This window comes from Sus scrofa, chromosome 2, assembly GCF_000003025.6.
Source record: "Sus scrofa isolate TJ Tabasco breed Duroc chromosome 2, Sscrofa11.1, whole genome shotgun sequence".
Classification (NCBI taxonomy): domain Eukaryota; kingdom Metazoa; phylum Chordata; class Mammalia; order Artiodactyla; family Suidae; genus Sus; species Sus scrofa.
In genome coordinates, this window is record NC_010444.4 from 1,279,244 (window position 1) to 1,297,753 (window position 18,510).

The following is an 18,510-nucleotide window of genomic DNA, read 5'->3' on the forward strand; positions in this document are numbered from 1 at the left end:
GAGGAAAACCCTCTCATCTGTGGGTCCCTAGCACCCGACAAAATACAGTGCTGGCAAGGAGTGGGGAGAGGACGGGGCGGGGGGGGGGGGGAGACGGAGGCCCTGGGGGCGGAGGAGCAGCAAGGATGGGGGTTACCCCAGGCAGGGGGGAGCGGGAACAAACCTGTGCTGGCTGGGAGGTTATGGGGCAGGGGGCCGATACCGGGGTGTCATCTGGGGAGCAGGCCCCGGGAGGGAGGCTGGGATGGTGATCCGGTGGGTGTGGTCTCCCTGCCTCCCCTTCCCCGGGCGGGGGGACCTCAGGCATGTAGCATCCCACCGTCTCTCAGCTGTGAAGGGGGTGCCAAGTTGGCCCCGAGGTGGGCAGTGGGCCGTCCCGGGCCGAGTGGGGTCTGGAGCGGCAGACGTGGCCGCCGGGGCCAGTGGGGTGAAGGCCCCGAGGAGACAAGGGCAGGGGCTGGGCCCGGGAGCCCCCGGTGGCTGGAATGCCGAGGCAGAGGCTGCCCCTGCGGCTGGGGGGTTGTGGAGAAGTGGGTCCTGGTCTTGGGGGCTCTGGGTGGGGCAGTGAGGGGCTCCCCCAGAATGAGAGGCCCTCCAGTGCTGCCCCGGTGTGGGATGACCAGGGTGGCCCCTCCTGCAGAGGCTCCGCCCGGGGCAGAAAACCGTGCTGGCTGGGGCTCCGGGCTAACGGCCCTGTGGGCGAAGAGCACCCGCTCCAGCCCGTTCCTGGAAGTCCCCTGCCCGGGCCACAGGGCCCCCTCCCCTGCCTGGGGGCTGGGGAGCCCCAGCCCTGGCTTGGGAAGGATGCTCAGCCCTTCTTCTCCTGGCTGCCCTGGGGTGCTCTGGCCTCGGGGCACGTGGCACGTGGCATCCTTCCAGGGCTGGCTCTCCTGCCAGACGTGGGCTCCTGAGGCTGCGGCTGTGCCCCTCCCCTGAGCTCTGGACCCGGTGCCCTGGGGGCGCAGGCTGCTCGGAGCCTCCTCCCCCCGCTCAGGGCCAGCCTGCGCCCCAAGGGTGCCTTCTCTGAGGTTGTGGGGAAAGTCCGCTTTGCAGGCAGAGGCACCCTCATCCAGGGAGGCTTCCCAGATGTGACCTGCCCACGGGCCAAGAGGGACATGGTGTGGGGTGAGGGCCAGGCCTGCCCCTGATGGGACTTCAGCTCCTTCTTGGGGACACAGGTCTGCCAGCAGCGCCCGCCATGGGGAAGCGGGAGCCGAGCTGGGCTGAGGCTGTGGGGGGGTCTCAGTTCTCCGCCTGCCGAGTTTTCCCAGCTAGGCTGAGGCTGGGCCTGAGGTGGCACTCTGGGAAGGAGGAGGGCCTGACAGACGGGCCAGGGCCTCAGCCTGGCTGGGCACCAGCCTCTCCTCCCTGGCAGGGGCTGGGCTGCTTCCGGCCCCGCCCTCCCGGGTGTTGGGCCCGCCCCCTCCAGGGTGACTGACAGCCAGCCTGGCGGGCGGGGCAGTTCCGCCTCCAGCTGGTCCTCCCGCCCCTCTGTGCCCCGCCCCTGCGGAGCTCCTCCTCTGACCTCCGGGGATGACGAGGGGCTCCATACCCCAGGTCCCCCCAGTCTCCCCCGGCCCTGCCTGGAACCCTCAGGGTCCCTGTAGCCCACGGCTTGGTCTCTGCACTGAGCCGTCCCGGGACCTAATGCCAGCCCTAGGCCCCTGAGTCCTGCCCCCTGGTGCTGCCCCTGGGAGTGACAGCTGGTACCCCAGCACGGGTGGGACCCCAGGCCCCCAGCGGAGGCTACAAGCTCTGTGCTCCCTCTCCCTGGAGGCGCCTTGTTGGGGGGGGCAGGAGGGAGGGAGACCCGGAGCCCCTGGGGCTTGGTGCCCCCCAGCCTTTCCCTCCCATCCCCGCTGCTCCCTCAGGGGCTGTTCCTTCTGAGTTCGCCGCGGCCCCTCCCCACTGCAGTTCCTCCCTACCGGCTGTATCCTCAAGGTCCCTGTGCACCTGCTCTCTGCACCCCCTCCCAGGCTGCACCTCTCCGGGGGGCATTCTGAGGGCCTGTCCTTTTGCCCACAGCAGTGTCCCTGGCCTGTGGCTTCTTCCCACCCCTACACCCCCCCACACCTTCTCCATGTCCCTGCTGGGCCTTCTTCTCAAATGCTGACCTGACAGCCCCTGTGCTGGCGTGGGCTGGCCAGGGCTGCCCCCAAGGGACCCAGGCACCTGTCCAGGGCCCCCTCCCTGGCCGTGGCCTCTCTGAGCTCTCCTGCCCAGTGGCCGTTCCTTTGCTCTTGCCCTCAGCCTCTGGGGTCCCTCCCACAGACCCTTGCTCATCTTTCAGACGCCAGTGCGAGGTGGTCTCCTGAGCTTCCCTGGACAGCTTGCCCTGTGGGGTGTCTCCCCCAAGGCCCGGCAGGGCACAGACACACCAGGAAAGTGTTGCTGGAGGGGCGGGAGTGGGCAGGAGGGGGCTGGACCTGCGCCAGGGCAGTCAGGAGGGTGGGGGGCCAGGTTCCCCGCAGCTGCCGCTTGGGGCCCCCACCCCTGCCAGGGGCAGCGTGCACAGCCCCTGCCGCCCCCACCCACCTGCTCGCTCAGGGCTATCTTTGTGCTGCTGGCTCAGCCCTCACAGCTGCCTCCCCAGCAGCCGCTCTGCCAGGGTGAGTGACAGCCAGCACGCTGGCGCCACCACAGATCCACCATCGAGGGGCACCCCTCGAGTTGTGGGGCATGGGTGGTGCCCTTTCCTGAGCCCAGCGGGCCGAGGCCCTGCGCGGGGGCGAGGGAAAGGGGAGGTTGGGGGGGTGCTCTCAGCGAGCGGCCGGGGATGTGTACTGTGCCATCAACCCTGGAAGCCAGGCCGAGTGGCCTCTCTGTGGCCCGAGTCCCCCACGCCCTGTGCCTTCTCAAGCTCCCTGCTCCCTTGAGGGCTGGTCGCTCTGCAGGCGTTCACCTCCGCCTGTCAGTCCCCCGGGCATGGGGCGGGCCGGGACACCCCATACCCTGGCGGTTGCAGGGGACCGTGACCAGGAGGGCGCCCTGGGGGCCGAAAGGGAGAGTTCCCCACGTGGGGCCTGGCCTGGCCCTCCTGCCTTGGGCCCCGGCCCCCAGCTGAGCCCCCAAGCTCTTCCCAGGGCTCTGAGCCAAGCTTTAGGGCCGAGAGGCAGGTGGGGCTCCTGGGAGCTGCCTGCAGGGGGCAGAGTTGAGATGGGACGGAGGCTTGAGGCACCTTCTGGAGCCGCCAGGCGGGCAGGGGAGGAAGGAGGTCGGACAGCTGGGAGGGCGGGGCCGGGCCCAGGACTGGCACCATTGGAGCCTCGGTGGAGACGGGGGCTGCCGAGGAAGGGAAGAGGGGGCTGGGAGTGGTGGACGTGGCCGCCAGGGCACGCAGGGCAGCCGCTGGCCTTGGAGACCCCTGCTCAGGAAAGGGACCCCTTTGGGGTCTGCGCGCCCTGGCCCTGGCGCAGGGCTTGGGGGGAGGCCCCGCGCTGGAGCGTGACACTGGGGGCAGAGCCCCACTCCGCAGCCCCTCGGGCTGAGCCCTGGGCGCGCCCGGAGCCAGAGCAGACGCAGGAAAGAGATAATTGCATCTGTGCAGGAACAGCAAATCCCTCGCAGCTGCACGCGGGCTGAGCCAGGGCCACGGGCGGGCGGCCGACGCCAGCATCCTGACAGCCCCGCCGAGCGTGCCAAGGGGTCTGGGCCGCTGGCCGGGGCGCCTTTCCCAGGCCAGAGGCCCCCACCCCACCCCGGGAGAGCCGCCCCCCTCTCGGTTCCCAGAACGAAACCCAGCTGTGGAACAGTGCGGGGTGAGGTCATGGGAGGGGCCAGGAGGGCCACACATGAGTCACATCCTGGGGCAGCGGCGGGAAGGGAGGAGGCCCGGGGGAAGGGGCTGAGCCGGCGCCTGGGCCGGGGGCGCTGGGGCGGGGTGGGGCCGGCGTGGCGCTGTGGGGAGACCCCTCCCCGGCACCCCCGCGCTGCCCGCCACCCCCCTGCCGCGAGGGCTCAGGGTGACCCTCAGAGGGGCTGGCTCCTCGGGGATCGTCTCAGAAAGCCTACGCCTTGGCCCCGAGCCAGGGCCGTTGTCGGGCCGGTGGCAGGAAAACAGACCGCCTGGCGCGGGGGCACCCTGGCCGCAGCCCTCTTGCCCTCGCCCCCTCCCCCTTCTGAGCCTGCCGGGCACGTGGACATCTGTGTGCATGTGCGTGTGCACGAGCGTGCCTGGTGGGGGGGGTGTTGGGACCCACGTGCGGCATGTGTGCCGGCATGACCCGAGGGTCACACTCAGGGGGAAGCGTGTACTACCCGTGCGCATTCCTGCCCCATGTGCACGCGTGTGCGCAGGGGAGGCCGGCTGGGTGTCGTGGGCCTGGAGTTGAGGCCTGGCCTGCGCGGGACTGTGGTGCCCGGGACACACGGTGGGGTGACTGGGCAGTGTGGTCTCTGCCCTCCGCTGTGCCTGTGCAGAGTCCCCAGGGCTTGCGGGCATCCGGGCAATAGGAGCAATAGTCCTGAGAGAGGCCCTCCTGGCCCAGGGCACACACCTGGGCCCACAGGCACCCCCCGCCTGGGCTCACGGGCACTGCCCACCTGGGCCCACAGGCACCCTCACCTGGGCTCACAGGCACCCCCCGCCTGGGCCCACAGGCACCCCTCACCTGGGCCCACAGGCACCCCCCCGCCTGGGCCCACCCACACAGACCCAGCACCAGACATTGGCCCAAATCCCCAAATACCCCCACATGAGCACACCCGTGGGCGTGTGCCGCTTGAACACGGGAGTGAGGGGAGGCGACGCCTGCATGGGTGCCCGTGGCGCCGTCTTTCCACTCACAGCCGGGACCGGCACCGAGGTCCCCTCAGCCCTGCTGGGCCCCGCCCTCCGTGTGCAGGCACTGGTGGTGCCTGCGGCGGGAAGATCCCAACAGCCCCCAGATCACCCCAGGCTCTTCCCTCCCCACAGAGGTCGTGGCCCCCCAGCCCCCACTGCAGGCCTGGAGTGGGAGGCCAGGCTGCTCCCGCGTGATGCCAGCCCGGTGTAGGTGGAGTGGCTCCTTGGGGCACAGAGGGCGGGGGGAGTGGAAGGCACTTCGGAGATGGGGGCGGCAGCCCGGGGGTGCGGGGGTCTGAGCAGGCAGCTTGTGTGCGTGGCTGGAGTCCCCTGTGGCTGCGGGGGGAGCGGGCCTCGCGCTGGGGCTGTGCAGGGGCCTGGCTTCTGTCTGAGAGGCTCCGAGGAGACCTTGGAGAGATTAGATCATGTGCTGGCAGGACCGCGAGACCACAGAGCCGGCCCACCCTGGCCAGGGGCTGGGGCCTGAAGGAGCGGGCTGCGGGGTCAGGCGGCGGACACCCGCCGGAAGCGGCTGAGACCCCAGCTTGGGGCAGTGGGCGCTGCAGCCGCGGAGGCCCAGGACCCTCTCTTGCGCTCTGGGAGAGCTGGGGGAGCCGGGCTCGGCCGACGGGCCGAGGTCTGCGGTGCCTGAGGGACACTGGTGGCCCAGGGTGGCCAGGCCCTGGACCCTCGGTCTTGGGTCGACCTGTAGAGCCCCAGCACGGACCCTCGAGAAGTGTGGGTGCCGCACGTGCTGAGGGAGGAAGCTCTCCGTGCCCTGCGCTGCAGTCTCAGGCTCCCCATGGCAGGTGCAGCCCAGGGACGCTGCGCAGAGGGGGTGGCAGCTGGCGTTGGGTGAGCCATGTGGGTCTGGCTGAGGGCTGCTCCTCTCTATGTTCATGGGGCCACCCCCTGCCATGGGCTGCGCTCCAGGGGGCAGGAAGCAGGGCCTTGGCCGGGGTGGTCAGGCTATAGAGGGAGACTGCCCAGCTGGGCCACCTCTGGCCTGACCCCACCCCAGGCCACCAGTGCCCCGTGGCCAAGGCTGCAGCCACTTGACTTGTAGGCCGAGTGACACCAGCTGACCAGTGTCCGTAGCCACCGCCATTCCAGCCTCTCTTTCTGGCCTCTGGGGTCCTGCCTGCAGCCAGAGCTACAGGGACTGGATCCCTGACCCTGAGGTGGTCCAGGGAGCCGGGCTGCGACAGGAGGCTGGGGGGTCCACCATTCTGGGGTTTTGCTGGCCTGACCCTAGAGCCCCTTGTCACCAGGAGGCACAGGACGTCCAGACACTGTGGAGCCCTGGGACCTCCCTGGCTCGAGGGCCACATCACAACCCGCTCTCATGACCTCTGCTTTAAATCGGGGAAACAGAGGCCCCGCGAGGCGTGTGTGGACAGGGAAGCGGGCGGCGGGCCCTGGTGTGACGGCGTCCCATGTCCCGCAGGCTCGCCGCTCAGTGGAGCCTGGAGGATGAGGAGGAGGCCGCCCGGGAGCGGCGCCGGCGCGAGAGGGACAGGCAGCTTCAGGGCCAGGACGAGGATGAAGGCGGCCCGGGCCCGGAGCAGCAGGAGCAGGAGAAGCTGTGAGCCGACCCCGCTGGCCGGCCTGCCCCGCACGCCTGGGCAGGGGGTTCAGGAAGCCCCAGAGCCAATGAGGCGGGGTGGGGGCCCAGCCCCGGAGCAGGGGCAGGTGGGGGTGAGGGTCGTCACGGCCCCGGGGGCCAGGGGAGTCTGCTGGACCCCCGGCCTGAGATGCCTGCAGCTGCTGCATGCCGGCCGGCCTCCTGGGGTCCTGATCGGGCTTTGGTCCCCAGGCAGGGTCCCCCTTGCTTGGAGAGACTCTGAGTGCAGCTGTGAGGCCCTGGCCCCCAAGCCCCCTGCCCTAGTCCTTTGCTGCCGGTGACTCACTGTGGCCACGTCCAACTTGGCGGGCCGAGGGCCGGCTCGCTCCCTCCGGGGGCCCAGGAGGCCGCTGCGGCTGGGCTGTTTTTCCAATAACGCCCCCTCCTCCCGGCCTCGTTTGGTTCCATTTTCTCCGAGTCAGCAGCTCTGGGTGGAGTGGGGTGCTGTAGCGGTCAAGGCCCCTTGGGCCAGGTGCCTGGCCTAGCAGGCAGGGGCTGGGGGTGCAGGCAGGGACCTCCAGGCCAGGACCACAGGCCTGCAGTGCGGGACAGGGTCGGAGACGGAGCCTGGGGGCCAGAACCCTGGTCGCTCAGCTGGGGTGGCAGGACCCTAGACCGAGGGAGGGGGCATAGCCGTCTTTGGGGAGCCCCAGACTGAGGGGGGAGCCCTAGCCCAGCTTTGGGAGGGCCCTAGGCTGAGGGGGGAGGCCCAGACCAGCCCTTGGGGGGCCCTAGACTGAGGGGGAAGGCCTGGCCCAGCTTTGGGAGGGCCTTAGACTGAGGGGGAGGCCCAGACCAGCCCCTGGGGAGCCCCAGACCGAGGGGGCAGAAGTAGCCCTGTTCTCGGGGGGCCCTGGCTTGATAGGGTGTGGCAGAGTCTTGACCTCAGGGACTTTGTGTCACGGGGACACTCAGCCCAGCCCTGGGGTGCTGCTCCTGTGGCAGACAGGGTCTCCCACACTTGGAGCCCAGGGTCTGCGCCCAGGGTGTGGACGGGAGGGAGGGCCCCCTGCCCTGCGGGGCCAGCCCGGCCCTGAGAGCCTGCCTCCCCTTCGGCCTCAGCCTGAAGCCCCCCGACGCCCCCGAGCTGGATGAGGATGAAGGTTTCGGCGACTGGTCCCAGAAGCCGGAGCAGCGGCGGCAGCCCTGGGGGCCCGGGGAGACCTCGGACAGCGGGGACCCCCTTCAGGGCGAGAGTCCGGAAGGGGAGCAGGAGGAGGACAGGCAAGTGGGGGGCCGGAGTGGAGGCGGGGGCTCTCTCCAGGCCCCGGACGGGGTCCCCCCAACGCCCTGGGCTCCCCCTCCCCGCAGCCCCCCGAAGTGCCCCCTGGCTGAGGGGGCAGGAGGAAGAGCACGAGACGGCGGGCGGGGTGGGGAGGGCTCTCATTCCTGGGCTCCCCAGGGCCCCGGGCCCCTTCCAGACCAGCTGTGGCGGCCAGGGGGCTGCTACATCAGCACACATCTGCAGCCCGCTGACGTCAGGGAGGCGCTCGGCCCGCCGCCGCCGCTGCCGCCGCCGCCGCCCCTTCCTCCCTCGGGGCGGCCCAGCTCCATTCCCACGGAGGGGAGCAGGTATTTCCAGATGTGTGGCCCCGTGTCGGCCTTGGGGGGGGACAAGCTTTCCAGATGTGCAGACGCCTGAACCAGGGCGGGCCCGGAGGGGGAGGGGTCTGGGGCTGGGGGCTGCTCCCAGAGCCTCACCCCACCCCCTCCGAGGGTCTCTGCACCCTGCCGGCCCTTCTCCAGCCCCCCACCCCCACCCCCGCCGCCCACTGTGGCCAGAGCCCCAGCTCTGCTCAGGAGCTCCAAGCGTGGAGACCCTGTGGCTGTGAGTGTCACCAACCCAAACCTCTCCCCTCCGAGGCCCCTAAGCAGCCCCAGGCTCTAGCGAAGACCCTTGCGACCGACCTCACCGCTTCCCATCCCGCCAGCAGCACCCCCACCCCCGGCCAGCCGCACAGCCAGGCCCTGGCGCTGCCCTCTGCCCTCCGCCTCCAGGCCTCCGTTTCCCCCGTCTGCCTCTGGGGGGTCCAGGCACCCCCTCTGCATTTCTGAGATAGGCCTGGGATCAGCACGGGCCCGTCCACTGGTGTTGGGGTGGCCGCAGCCCTGCCAGCCCTGTTCCCTTTGTCCCCAGCTGGCCGCCCGACAGCAGGGGGCACTGTAGCTCTTCTGTGGACCCACCTGCTCCGGACAGGCCTCCCTGCCCCCCGCACCTGCCTGGCCATGCGTCCCCACCGCCACGGCTGAATGGGCCCTCTGTGTGCCTGCTGCTGGCTCGGACCCCGGCCCACCTTGGGTGGTGGGTCTGGGTCTTGGCTGGCACGGACACCAAGGGGCCTGAAATCATGGAAAATGCGAGGATTTCCCATCTTCTTCTCCAGGCTCAGTCCTGCCCAGACGCAGAACCGTGCAGACTGCCAGCAGCTGGCCTCCCGCCCCCACCTCCGGCCTATCAGCCCCTCTGCTTGGGGCTGCGGTCCTAGCTCTGACCCCTGCCAGTCCCCTGGCCTCCTGCGGACCAGCCCCCACACCACCCCCACACGGGGTAGAGCAGGAACAGGGAGCCCAGGCAGGCTCGGGGACCAGCCAGCAGGTGGACCCCCACGAGCCAGACACTGGCTGGGGCTTGTCCCAGGGCCTGAGACAGATGTGCCGCGGTGGGTGGGGGCCCTCTGTCCAGAGAAGCAATGGGGCAGTGGGCACTGCTCGCCAAGAGACCCCAGGGACGGAGGGGGGCTCTGAGGTCCTTGGGTCCCTTCCCCAAAGAGGAAGCTCAAGTTGTCTGACTGCCCCGTCCTACAGACGGGGGAAGCCAAGGCTTGGAAACAGAACCAGACAATCAAGTGACCCTTGGGGTTGCCCCCTCTCCCCGCACAGGCCCGGCCAGCACGTCTGTGGGAGCCCAGCCCGGGTGTGTCTGGAGGAGCTGTGCCTGAGCCCCGACTCAGAGCTTCAGGAAGAGCTGGGATCAGAGGCCTCAGAGCCCAGAGGCCCCGCGGGACCCGTGCAGGGCAGCCCAGGCCTGGCAGAGACAGAGGAGGGGGACGTGCAGGTCAGCGGCCCCAGGCTGGTTCTGTCTCTCCTGCCAGCACGCGCTGTGGGCCACGTGGGGCCAGCACGGGGGGAGCCCAGCACCCCACCCGCAGAACACTCGGGGCGGTGGGGTGGGTGGCCCTCGTGGTGGAGTGATGCGTCCCTGGACTCTCTGTCCCTACTGCAGAGAATTCCAGAAGCAGAGCTTGTTGGGGCTGGAAGGGGCCTGAGTGAGGCCCGGGGAAGGGGGGGAAGCATTTCCTCTAAGAGGCTCCGGGGAGGCAGGAGGGACGCTAAAGGCGTGCTCGTCCAGATGCCACAACACCAGGTGTTCTGTTCTAGCCCCAGAGATGCCAGCAGCCCCGGACCCCCAGCCCCTCTGTCTTGGAGGGGACCGCACCGGGCTCCCCTCCCCTGAGCCCCAGCACCAAAGTAGGTTAAGTCCCAAAGCCTTGTCTTCCCTCTTCCCCAGACCCACGGCCTGCGGCAGCCCCAGGGAGGGCCCCCGGGCAGCTCTTGCTGGGCAGAGCCCTGTGCAATGAATAAGCCAGGCCATGGCACGGGTGGGTGGGGGCAGCTGGGGGCGGGGGCTGTGGATCTTGCTCTGGCTTCCAAGGCTCCGTCTCTGCCCACCCCCCACCCCCCAGCTCATCGACAGAACCGAGTCCCTGCACCGCTCCATTCAGAAGAGGTATGTCTGACTGCGTCCCGGCGAGGGGACCCCGAAAAGTGGAGATCTGGGTGCCCGAGAGAGCGCACCGATGGGCGCGGAAGCTGAGTGAGAGGCTGTGAACCATGACCCTTCTCCTATCTTCCAGCAACAGTGTGAAGAAGTCCCAGCCAGCCCTGCCCATCTCCAAGATTGACGGGCGCCTGGAGCAATACACCCAGGCCATCGAGGTGTGTAGGTCGCTTCTCCTCCGCAGGGCCCCCCCTCCTCCTGTCATGCAGCCATTGCTCCATCCAAGCAGCGTCCCTACAGCCAACCAGTTGCTGTCCATACACAGTCTTCCATCCAACACCCCTGCATCCAACCAACACTCCTCCATCCAACCAGCACTCCCTGCATCCAACCAGCACCTCCTCCATCCAACCAGCACTCCTTCTATCCAACCAGCGCCTCCTCCATCCAACCAGCACTCCCTGCATCCAACCAACACCCCTCCATCCAACCAGCACCTCCTCCATCCAACCAGCACTCCCTGCATCCAACCAGCACCTCCTCCATCCAACCAGCACTCCCTGCATCCAACCAGCACTCCCTGCATCCAACCAGCGCCTCCTCCATCCAACCAGCACTCCCTGCATCCAACCAACACCCCTCCATCCAACCAGCACCTCCTCCATCCAACCAGCACTCCCTGCATCCAACCAACACTCCCTGCATCCAACCAGCGCCTCCTCCATCCAACCAGCACTCCCTGCATCCAACCAGCACCTCCTCCATCCAACCAGCACCTCCTCCATCCAACCAACACCCCTCCATCCAACCAGCACCTCCTCCATCCAACCAACACCCCTCCATCCAACCAGCACTCCCTCCATCCAACCAGCACCTCCTCCATCCAACCAACACCCCTCCATCCAACCAGCACCTCCTCCATCCAACCAGCGCCTCCTCCATCCAACCAACACCCCTCCATCCAACCAACACCTCCTCCATCCAACCAGCGCCTCCTCCATCCAACCAATACCCCTCCATCCAACCAATATTTCTTTGTTCAGCTGATGTTTCTCTCTACAACCAACACTGCTCCTTTCAACCAACACCCTTCCACCTGCCCTGCTGCTCCTCCAGCCCTGTGCCATGAGCAGCATGCCTCTCGTACCCCACCATCTCACCTGTGCTCTCCAGAATAAGGGGACTTTCGCAAGTTGCCCGGATGGAGGAAGCCCCATTTTCTTCTGCAAGCTTGCAGCCCTCCCTTCCCTCCTGGGGGAACACAGTACAGAGGGTGTCATCTGTGGGCTGGAGGGTCTCACTCAGGCCTCTCAGATGTGTTCCATGTGGCTGTCCAGTAAGGTGGTCCTGGGCTCTGTCTCCTCTGCAGACTGCTGGCCGGGCCCACAAGCTGACCCGCCAGCCGTCTATTGAGCTGCCCAGCATGGCCGTGGCGAGCACCAAGAGCCGGTGGGAGACGGGCGAGGTGCAGGCTCAGTCCGCCGCCAAGCCCCCCTCCTGCAAGGTAGGACCCCATCCTGGGGCAGAGCTGAGTGCCCTGGGGAGGCTGCCCTGAGACTGTCAGGCTGAACGGTGGGCAGGCCGAGTGCTGGGCACGAGGCCAGGTCCGCCGGGCCGGCCCTGCAGAGGGCTGTGTGGTGGCCTGGCCTTCCCTGTCCCACCTCGTCCTCGGGGCTCTCACCCAAGGAGGCAGGTGGGCAGGCCTTGGGCCCCTGGCCCTGCGAGGCTGGCAGAAGCGCCCAGGGCTCCGAGCCGCCGGGTCAGGGCTCTGCCCATGACCTGGCCCTCTTCTGCCCCAGGATATTGTTGCTGGAGACATGAGCAAGAAGAGCCTCTGGGAGCAGAAAGGGGGCCCCAAGACTTCGTCGACGGTTAAGGTAGGTCGGAGAGCGGTTCCTGCCAGGGGGGTCGGGGGTCCCGGTGTGAGAGCAGAGGGGCCGTCCGCTGCCCCCGGCCCTCACCTTCCCTCCCGGCCCCCACGCCCCCCAGAGCACCCCATCTGGGAAGAGGTACAAATTCGTGGCCGCCGGACACGGGAAGTACGAGAAGGTGCTTGTGGACGAAGGCTCCGTGCCCTAAGTGGCCCTTCTCGGTGAGTCCGGGCCAGCGGCTGGGGCAGGAGGTGTTGTGTGTGAAACTGGCCGCTGGGCATGTGGCGGCCGAAACGGGGCTGCGGGCGGCCCATGAGGCCGAAGGCCCAGCCTCGGAGCTGCCCAGAGCCTGCCTCCGCCGCCCGGCCTGCCCTCCTGCCCTGACTCGGGCCCCTTCCCCGGCTCCAGCCCCTCCCAGCCCCATGGGAAGCTCAGGCATCCTTCCAGGAAGAGGCCCCAAGGTCCCATCTGGGCTCCTAAGCCAGGTGAGGGTGTCCCAGCCCCTGTGGGGACGGTGCTGGAGGAAGGGGGCAGCAGGGAGGCCTGGGAGCTCGGGCGCTGCCTGGCGGTGTGCTGAGGGTCTGAGAGGGGCTAGAACCTTGTCTGGCCCAGCCGTCCCAAAGGGGAGCTTCTCCTTTGTCCCCCACCCGTCTCGTCTCCTGGCGAAGAGTCGGAAAGGTGACCTACGGCCGCGACGATACACACTTTTATTAAAATCCATTTACAGCCCCAGAACGTCCTGGGCAGGGCAGCTGGACCCTCAGCCCCTTCTTCCCCTCCCGAGTCCTGCTCCCAGGGGCTGCGGCCAGAGTTTCCCCAGCGCCTCCGTGGCCCTCTCACGTGGCAGCTGGCCCCGTCACAGCCCTGGCGCTCGTCCTGAGTCCGACCCCAGCCGGGTGCAGATGGGGGCCCCCAAAGCTGCATGAGGCCCAGGGTCCCCTTGACCACCCCGGCCAGGCCACAGCCCCTCCCTGTCCCCTCAGCTGGGCTGTTCTCTGATACCCCTCATTTCACACCCCGAAGCCCGGCCCCGGCCGACACGGAGACCCCACCCCTCTCCCATCGCCCCGCTCTGCACAGCTCCCTGTCACCTGCAGTCTTTCTTGGCAGAAGGGAGGGGGCCCCGGAATCCTCCCCTGTCAAGTGTCAGGACTCAAAGCTGCTCCCTGCCTGCAGCTTCCCTGGACCCAGGCGGGCCCTCCCGAGGGGTGGCCCCTCTGGGGACCGCCTCCAGCACCCCTGCCCCCAGCCCAAGCAGAGACACTGGCTGGCCCTGCCCCACAAGGTTAAGGACCCCGTTCCCTGCCGCAGGGAGACTCATGTCCTTCCCGACTCCCCAGGGGTTCACCCCACAAGCACCCCCTGCCCCACACCTCCACAGGCTCCTCTCAGCCTGTCCTGCTGACACACCCAGCTCCCCCTCAACCCCACCTGCTCCTGCCACCTCCCACCTGCTGTGACCACCCTTCAGGCCTCCATCTGCCCAGCCCGCCCCACCCCGGCTCCCCACAGCCTCTGTCTGGCCCCGGGGCCCTCTTCAACGGCGTGGCTTCCCAGCTGGACCCTCAGCCCCTCTTCTGTCCACCCCACCGTACTGCGCCCTGGGGGTCTCCCCGTCTGTTCACTGGAGCCTCCAGCCTGCTGCCGTCCGGTTGAAGTTCTTGGGCTGGGGGCTTAGGTCCAGGATAGGGTGGATCACAGGCGGGGGCCGGGAGGCCGCCTCCTGCAGCTTCCGGGCGTTGAAGCGCGGCCGACAGAGGAAGGGCAGGCGGCCGAGGCCGCCCGGGGTGCTCGCCCCATCCCTGGGCCCCGCCTGGGCGCCACGGGACTCGGCCACCGACATACGGTACAGCACCGCGTCCCACATTCTGGAGGCCCGGGAGGCGGGAGGCCGGGGTGCCGGTCTGGGAGGGGCCATTACCCCCTGCTCCGCGGGTCCTGGGCTCTGGTGTGGGGGCCCTGGGGGGCTCTGCTCCGGCCCCAGGAAGGAGGGCTCCTTCGCCTCCTCTAGCAGCTGCTTCTTGAGGCGCGTCCAGCCGCTCAGCCAGGGCTTGGGCGCCACTTTGGGAACAGGGCATGGGTGGGGGCCTGACGGTGGGGCACGGGCCGAGGCCCCGTGGGGGCTGGAGACCTGTTCGGCTTCAGCAGCAGGGTCAGCCATGGGGGCCTCCTCCAGGCGCCCTGCTTCAGGGGCCGCAGGGGCCAGCCGGTCTGGCGAGGGTCCTGGAGAGCGGTAAGTGGGGGCGATGGGCACCACCACCCGGGTGCTGGCCTCTCTGGGCACCGAGGCCTGGAAGCCGGGCGGCGGCCTGGGCACAGGGGGCGCCTCAGGGCAGGGACTGGCAGCCTGGGCCCCGACGGGCAGTGGGCGGATGTGGGCCACTGGGATCAGGGCCTGAGCCCCAGGAGGGCACGGGGCGTCGTTGTCTTGGTCCCGACCGCCGAGCCCCCCATCCAGGGCCGTCTGGGGGAGCTCAGGAGTCCGGGCCTGCGGGGATGGCGCCAGCCGGATGTGCACCTGGCTGATGTGGGTGCCCCTCGCGGCGGGGGCCAGCACCTGGGTGAGGCCGCTGGGGGACCGGGAGGGTTCTGGGGCCGGGGCCGCGTGCTGGGGCCCCCCGGCCTTGAAGTGAGAAGCCAGGCTCCTGCGCTCGGTGAGGCTGAAGGAGAAGGTGGACCTCTGCAGGGGCGAGGCCACGTGGTGGATGACGGGGTGTGGGGGAGCGGGGCAGGGGGGCCTCCGCTTGCGGGGCCTGGGCTGGGCATGGGGCTGGGGTCTCCGGGTCGTGGCTGGCCTCGCTCACGGGGGACAGGGCGGTGCGGAAGGCCGCGGGAGGGGCAGCGGGCCCAGCCCTGCCCATCCTCTTCCGGGCCGCCTTCCTCAGGAGCTTCTGCAGACGCAAGTTGTCCTTCCCAGGCTTGGGCAGCAGGGGCGGGGGGGCCCGGGGGAGCCCTGGGGGCCCGGGCCCGCCGTCTCAGGGGCCACGGAGGCGGCCGAGATGAGCATCACTGCGCCCTAGGGCGAGAGGGACAGCGTGAGCCCAGCCCTCCTCCCCCCCAGGCCGCCTCCCCACGGGGGGCACACGGCCCCCTTGGGGGGCAGGGGTCCAAGGCCCAGCGGGGCCGCAGCCTGACCCTCAGGATCCCCGCCCCAGGAGCCCGGCCCCCGAGCGCTTGGCCCCTGCGAGGTGCATGCTAGGTCTGCGTCCTCAACGGTCGGGGGCAGCTCCGCCATCGCCCAGTTTAGAAATGAGCCACCGAGGCCCGAGGCGCCTGGCGGGTGACAGGCCAGGGCTGGCACCCGGCTCCAGGCCCCGATGTGCGCCGAGCCGGCCCGGAGACCCACGGGCGAGCGCCAAGTGGGAGGCACGTGCTGGGCCGGCCGCCCGCGAGGACAGGAAGAGCGCCTGCCGCAAACGTGAGGGCCGCCTGGCCGTCGCCGGCCTGACCACAGGCGCGTCCGCTGCGGGCCAGCGGCGAGGGGGCGGCCAGGGGCTGGGGGCTGGGGCTGCATCATCAGAGGTAGATGGGGGGGAGGCGGGAGCGGTTTTCGCTGAGCTCCGCTAAGTGGGAGGTTCCCGCAGACATCCTGGCAGGGTGGTCCTGGCCAGGCCACACGCCCTGGTTTCTGGGCGCCACGTGCTTGCAAGGACGTTGACAGATGGTGGCTGGGCCGAGCCGGGGCCGGCGGTCGGGGGAGGAGGGGCCTGGGGCTGCGGCCGTGGGGGCCGGCCCTGTCAGGCAGGGGCCGATCTGCCTGTGGAGGGGCCCGAGGGGACTGTGGGCCTCGCTCCGGGCGGCAGCCACCCCTGGGGGGGCCGCAACCCCAGGAGCAGCGGGGACCCTGGGTCTAGCCTGGGGGGCTGCCAGGCTAGCAGGGAAACTGGTGGTGGGCAGTGTCTCTGCACCCTGCGTCCCCAGCAGGGCCCGGCACTGGGGCACCAGGGCAGGAGGCAGGCTTCCAGGCTGGTGGCGGACCCAGAGAGACCAGGACCCTCCTCGGATGAGAGCCTAACCCCCCCCCCACCATGCCTGTGTTCCAGCTTTCTGGAGACCGCTGGTACCACGGGCAGGCTGGCGGCACCACCTCACTCCGGATCCACGCGCCTAGGAGCGGGGCTGGCCAGACGCCCCCAGCTCTGCTCTGCTGCTTCTCACAGCCCGCCCAGTCCACCCACGCCACCCACCGACAGCCGCCACCACGGCCACCTCTCGCTCCTGGACTCCCAGCCTCACCCTCTCGCAGCGCAGGAAAGGAAGGAACCCTGACTGCCGGTCGCTAAGGGGCGGCCCCCAGAGAAGAAGCCACGAGCCCCCCGGGAGGGCACGTGCCGGGGCCTCCGGGTCAAGAGCCACCAACCTCTGTGCTGCCCCCCCGCCCCGCCCGCCCGCCCGCTTACGGCCCCTCCAATCTGCGCAGTAAACCTCCATGTGTCTCCACATGCTGGCTCTGGGGTCACCTGTGGGGGCCATTCCTCCTATACAGTGGGCGGCCCGGGCCTCTGCCCTGTCCAGGGGCCCCTGTGTGTGAGACTCTGGGGTCCGAGGTGTGTGGTTGGGGTGCAAGTGACGGGGGGTTTCTGTTCTCTGCCAGGATGTCTGTGGCCCTCGCCCCCACGCCAGGCCCATTATAAACCCTACAGACCCTGGAACAGTGTGCACTTCTGATCTGGGCGCTAGACTGTGCACCCTCGGGGACGAGACCCCCCGTGGAGTCACTCTCATCCTGCGCCAGGTGCTCAGGGAGACGGGCGGAGGGTGGGGATGGATGGGAGGGTGGTGGGGAGACGGGAGCGGGTGGGGGAGAGGAGGACGGCGGGCGAAGGTCACGGACAGGCAGTCGGACCAAGGCACGGCGTGGGCGGTGGGCAGAGGGCTGTCGAGGGGGCGGCTGGCAGGGACCAGGCCGTGGCCGCGAGCACGCGGAGAGCGTGGACGTGCGGCCGGTGGGTGGGCCGCGTGCTGGGGGGAGCCGGGCCGTCGTCCCCAGTCCGCCCTCCTCTTTCCGCCTGTGGACAGGCCCCGCTGCCCTCAGGGTCGGGGCACCCCCTCCCAAAAGCAGGCCCCCCCCCCCGGGCCCCTGGCGTTCTCGACCTGGGCCCGCTCAGAACCCGGCTTCTGAAAGGGCCATCTGCCTGCCTCCAGAAGGGGAGAGCCAGCTGGGCAGCTTGTGTCCACTGTGGCCCACCTCGGGGGTGTGTCCAGGGCCACTCTGCCAGCAGGGGCGCATCTCCCCGGGGGCAGGTCTTCTCACACTCCCACCTGGCTGAGTGGGACATCAGCTGAGGGCAGCAGGCAGAGACAGCCACGTGGTCCATGGCTGGGAGGTGAGCTGCCACCAGGCTGGACGGCCCTGGCGGGGGGCAGGTGTGGGTGTGGTGGTGCCAGTGACGCAGCTCTGAGCCACCCCAGCCCCTCTCAGTGTCCCCGGCTCCCAGCCTGGCCTCGGGGACCAGGACCGAGGGTTTGTGTCCTCTGCTGTGATATCCCGCCCCTGCCTTGCAGAACCTGAGGGTCGGGGCCTGGCCACTGCAGAGGCCCAGAGGGGCCTCTGCCACCTGCCAGGGTGCCTGAGGGCCCCTGCCAGACGCCCACCTGCTCCCCGGCTCCGGGCACTGAATGCCCATCCCTTACAGAGCCGGCAGGTGATTGATCAGCCCTGCAGGAGCTCGCAGGGCGAGTGTGGTGGCAGCTGCGTGGGGCTGGGAGAGGCTCACCCTCAAAGTGCTGCGCCAGCAGCTTCTATCTGCGGCCTGGCAGAGCCCGAGCCGTGGAGCTCAGGCTGGCACCAGCACCGGTGCCCGGGTCAGCTCAGGGATACCAGGCGAGGTTCAAGGTCCCTGGACCCTGCCACCCCTCGCCATGCACACCCAGACTGAGGGGCCCCTGCCCTCCCCCACCACCCTGGGGGTCCCCCCGCAGAAACCCGGAGTCAAGACTCTGGAGGCTGGTCCCCCGTGGCCGCCTCCTTGCTCTGTGGCTCCCTTCAGCTCTGCAGACCTGAGAAGCCCCCCCCAGCCCCGATCCCTGGGAAGAGGCCCTGACCAGTCAGCCCTCGAACCCTTCCTGGGGTTGAGCTCAGTGCCCACCCTCAGCCAGGCTGGACCCCCTCCGGCCCCTGGGGAGGCTCCTGCCCTGCCCCCCTCTCCCCCCACCTCAGTCCAGCCAGGCCAGGTGGACCGGGGTATGGATTACCTGTCGCAGGCCTTCCGCAGCCGGTGGCCCGTCCAGCAGCACCGGCTCGATGCTGTCCGGTCGCACCGCGGGCCTGGTGCCCCGAGGGGAGAGGTCGCCGATGCCCGAAATAAAACCTGCCCCGCTCTGACCTCAGTGCCCTCTCTCTGGCTTGGCCCACTCAGGGGAGAGCACCTGCCAGAGGCCGAAGCCACTGAGCAGGCAGCCACCCTCCTCTGCTGGCCGAGCGGGGCCACTGCAGGGCCTCTTGAGTGCCAGCCGTGGGCGCAGCCCCCAAGAACACCGTGGGCCTGGGCGGGGTGCGACCAGCAGCCCCCAG

The 18,510-nt window shown here is 69.6% G+C and overlaps 2 protein-coding genes across 6 annotated transcripts in view; one reads left to right on the forward strand and one right to left on the reverse strand.

Moving 5' to 3' along the window:
* Positions 1-16,648, forward strand: part of LSP1 (lymphocyte-specific protein 1) — a 33,935-nt gene extending 17,287 nt beyond the window's left edge. For 3 of the 5 annotated variants that reach the window (XM_021082603.1, XM_021082604.1, XM_021082602.1), the window contains exons 2-11: positions 6,231-6,368; positions 7,470-7,631; positions 9,288-9,462; positions 9,786-9,875; positions 10,091-10,134; positions 10,262-10,343; positions 11,495-11,629; positions 11,925-12,002; positions 12,115-12,217; positions 16,040-16,648. In XM_021082603.1, coding sequence (XP_020938262.1) covers positions 6,231-6,368; positions 7,470-7,631; positions 9,288-9,462; positions 9,786-9,875; positions 10,091-10,134; positions 10,262-10,343; positions 11,495-11,629; positions 11,925-12,002; positions 12,115-12,204 — 994 coding nt within the window. In that variant the 3' untranslated portion in view covers positions 12,205-12,217; positions 16,040-16,648. Of the gene's footprint in view, positions 1-6,230; positions 6,369-7,469; positions 7,980-9,287; positions 9,463-9,785; positions 9,876-10,090; positions 10,135-10,261; positions 10,344-11,494; positions 11,630-11,924; positions 12,003-12,114; positions 12,218-16,039 lie in introns of all 5 variants that reach the window. The other 2 variants (XM_021082600.1, XM_021082605.1) reach the window with 2 other exon arrangements.
* LOC110259216 (proline-rich protein 33-like) lies at positions 12,681-18,438 on the reverse strand. Its single transcript, XM_021082606.1, has 2 exons — positions 18,192-18,438; positions 12,681-15,012 (listed from the first exon to the last, which is right to left on the reverse strand). The coding sequence occupies exon 2, from the start codon at positions 14,155-14,157 to the stop codon at positions 13,618-13,620; it is 540 nt and encodes a 179-aa protein (XP_020938265.1). The 5' UTR covers positions 14,158-15,012; positions 18,192-18,438; the 3' UTR covers positions 12,681-13,617.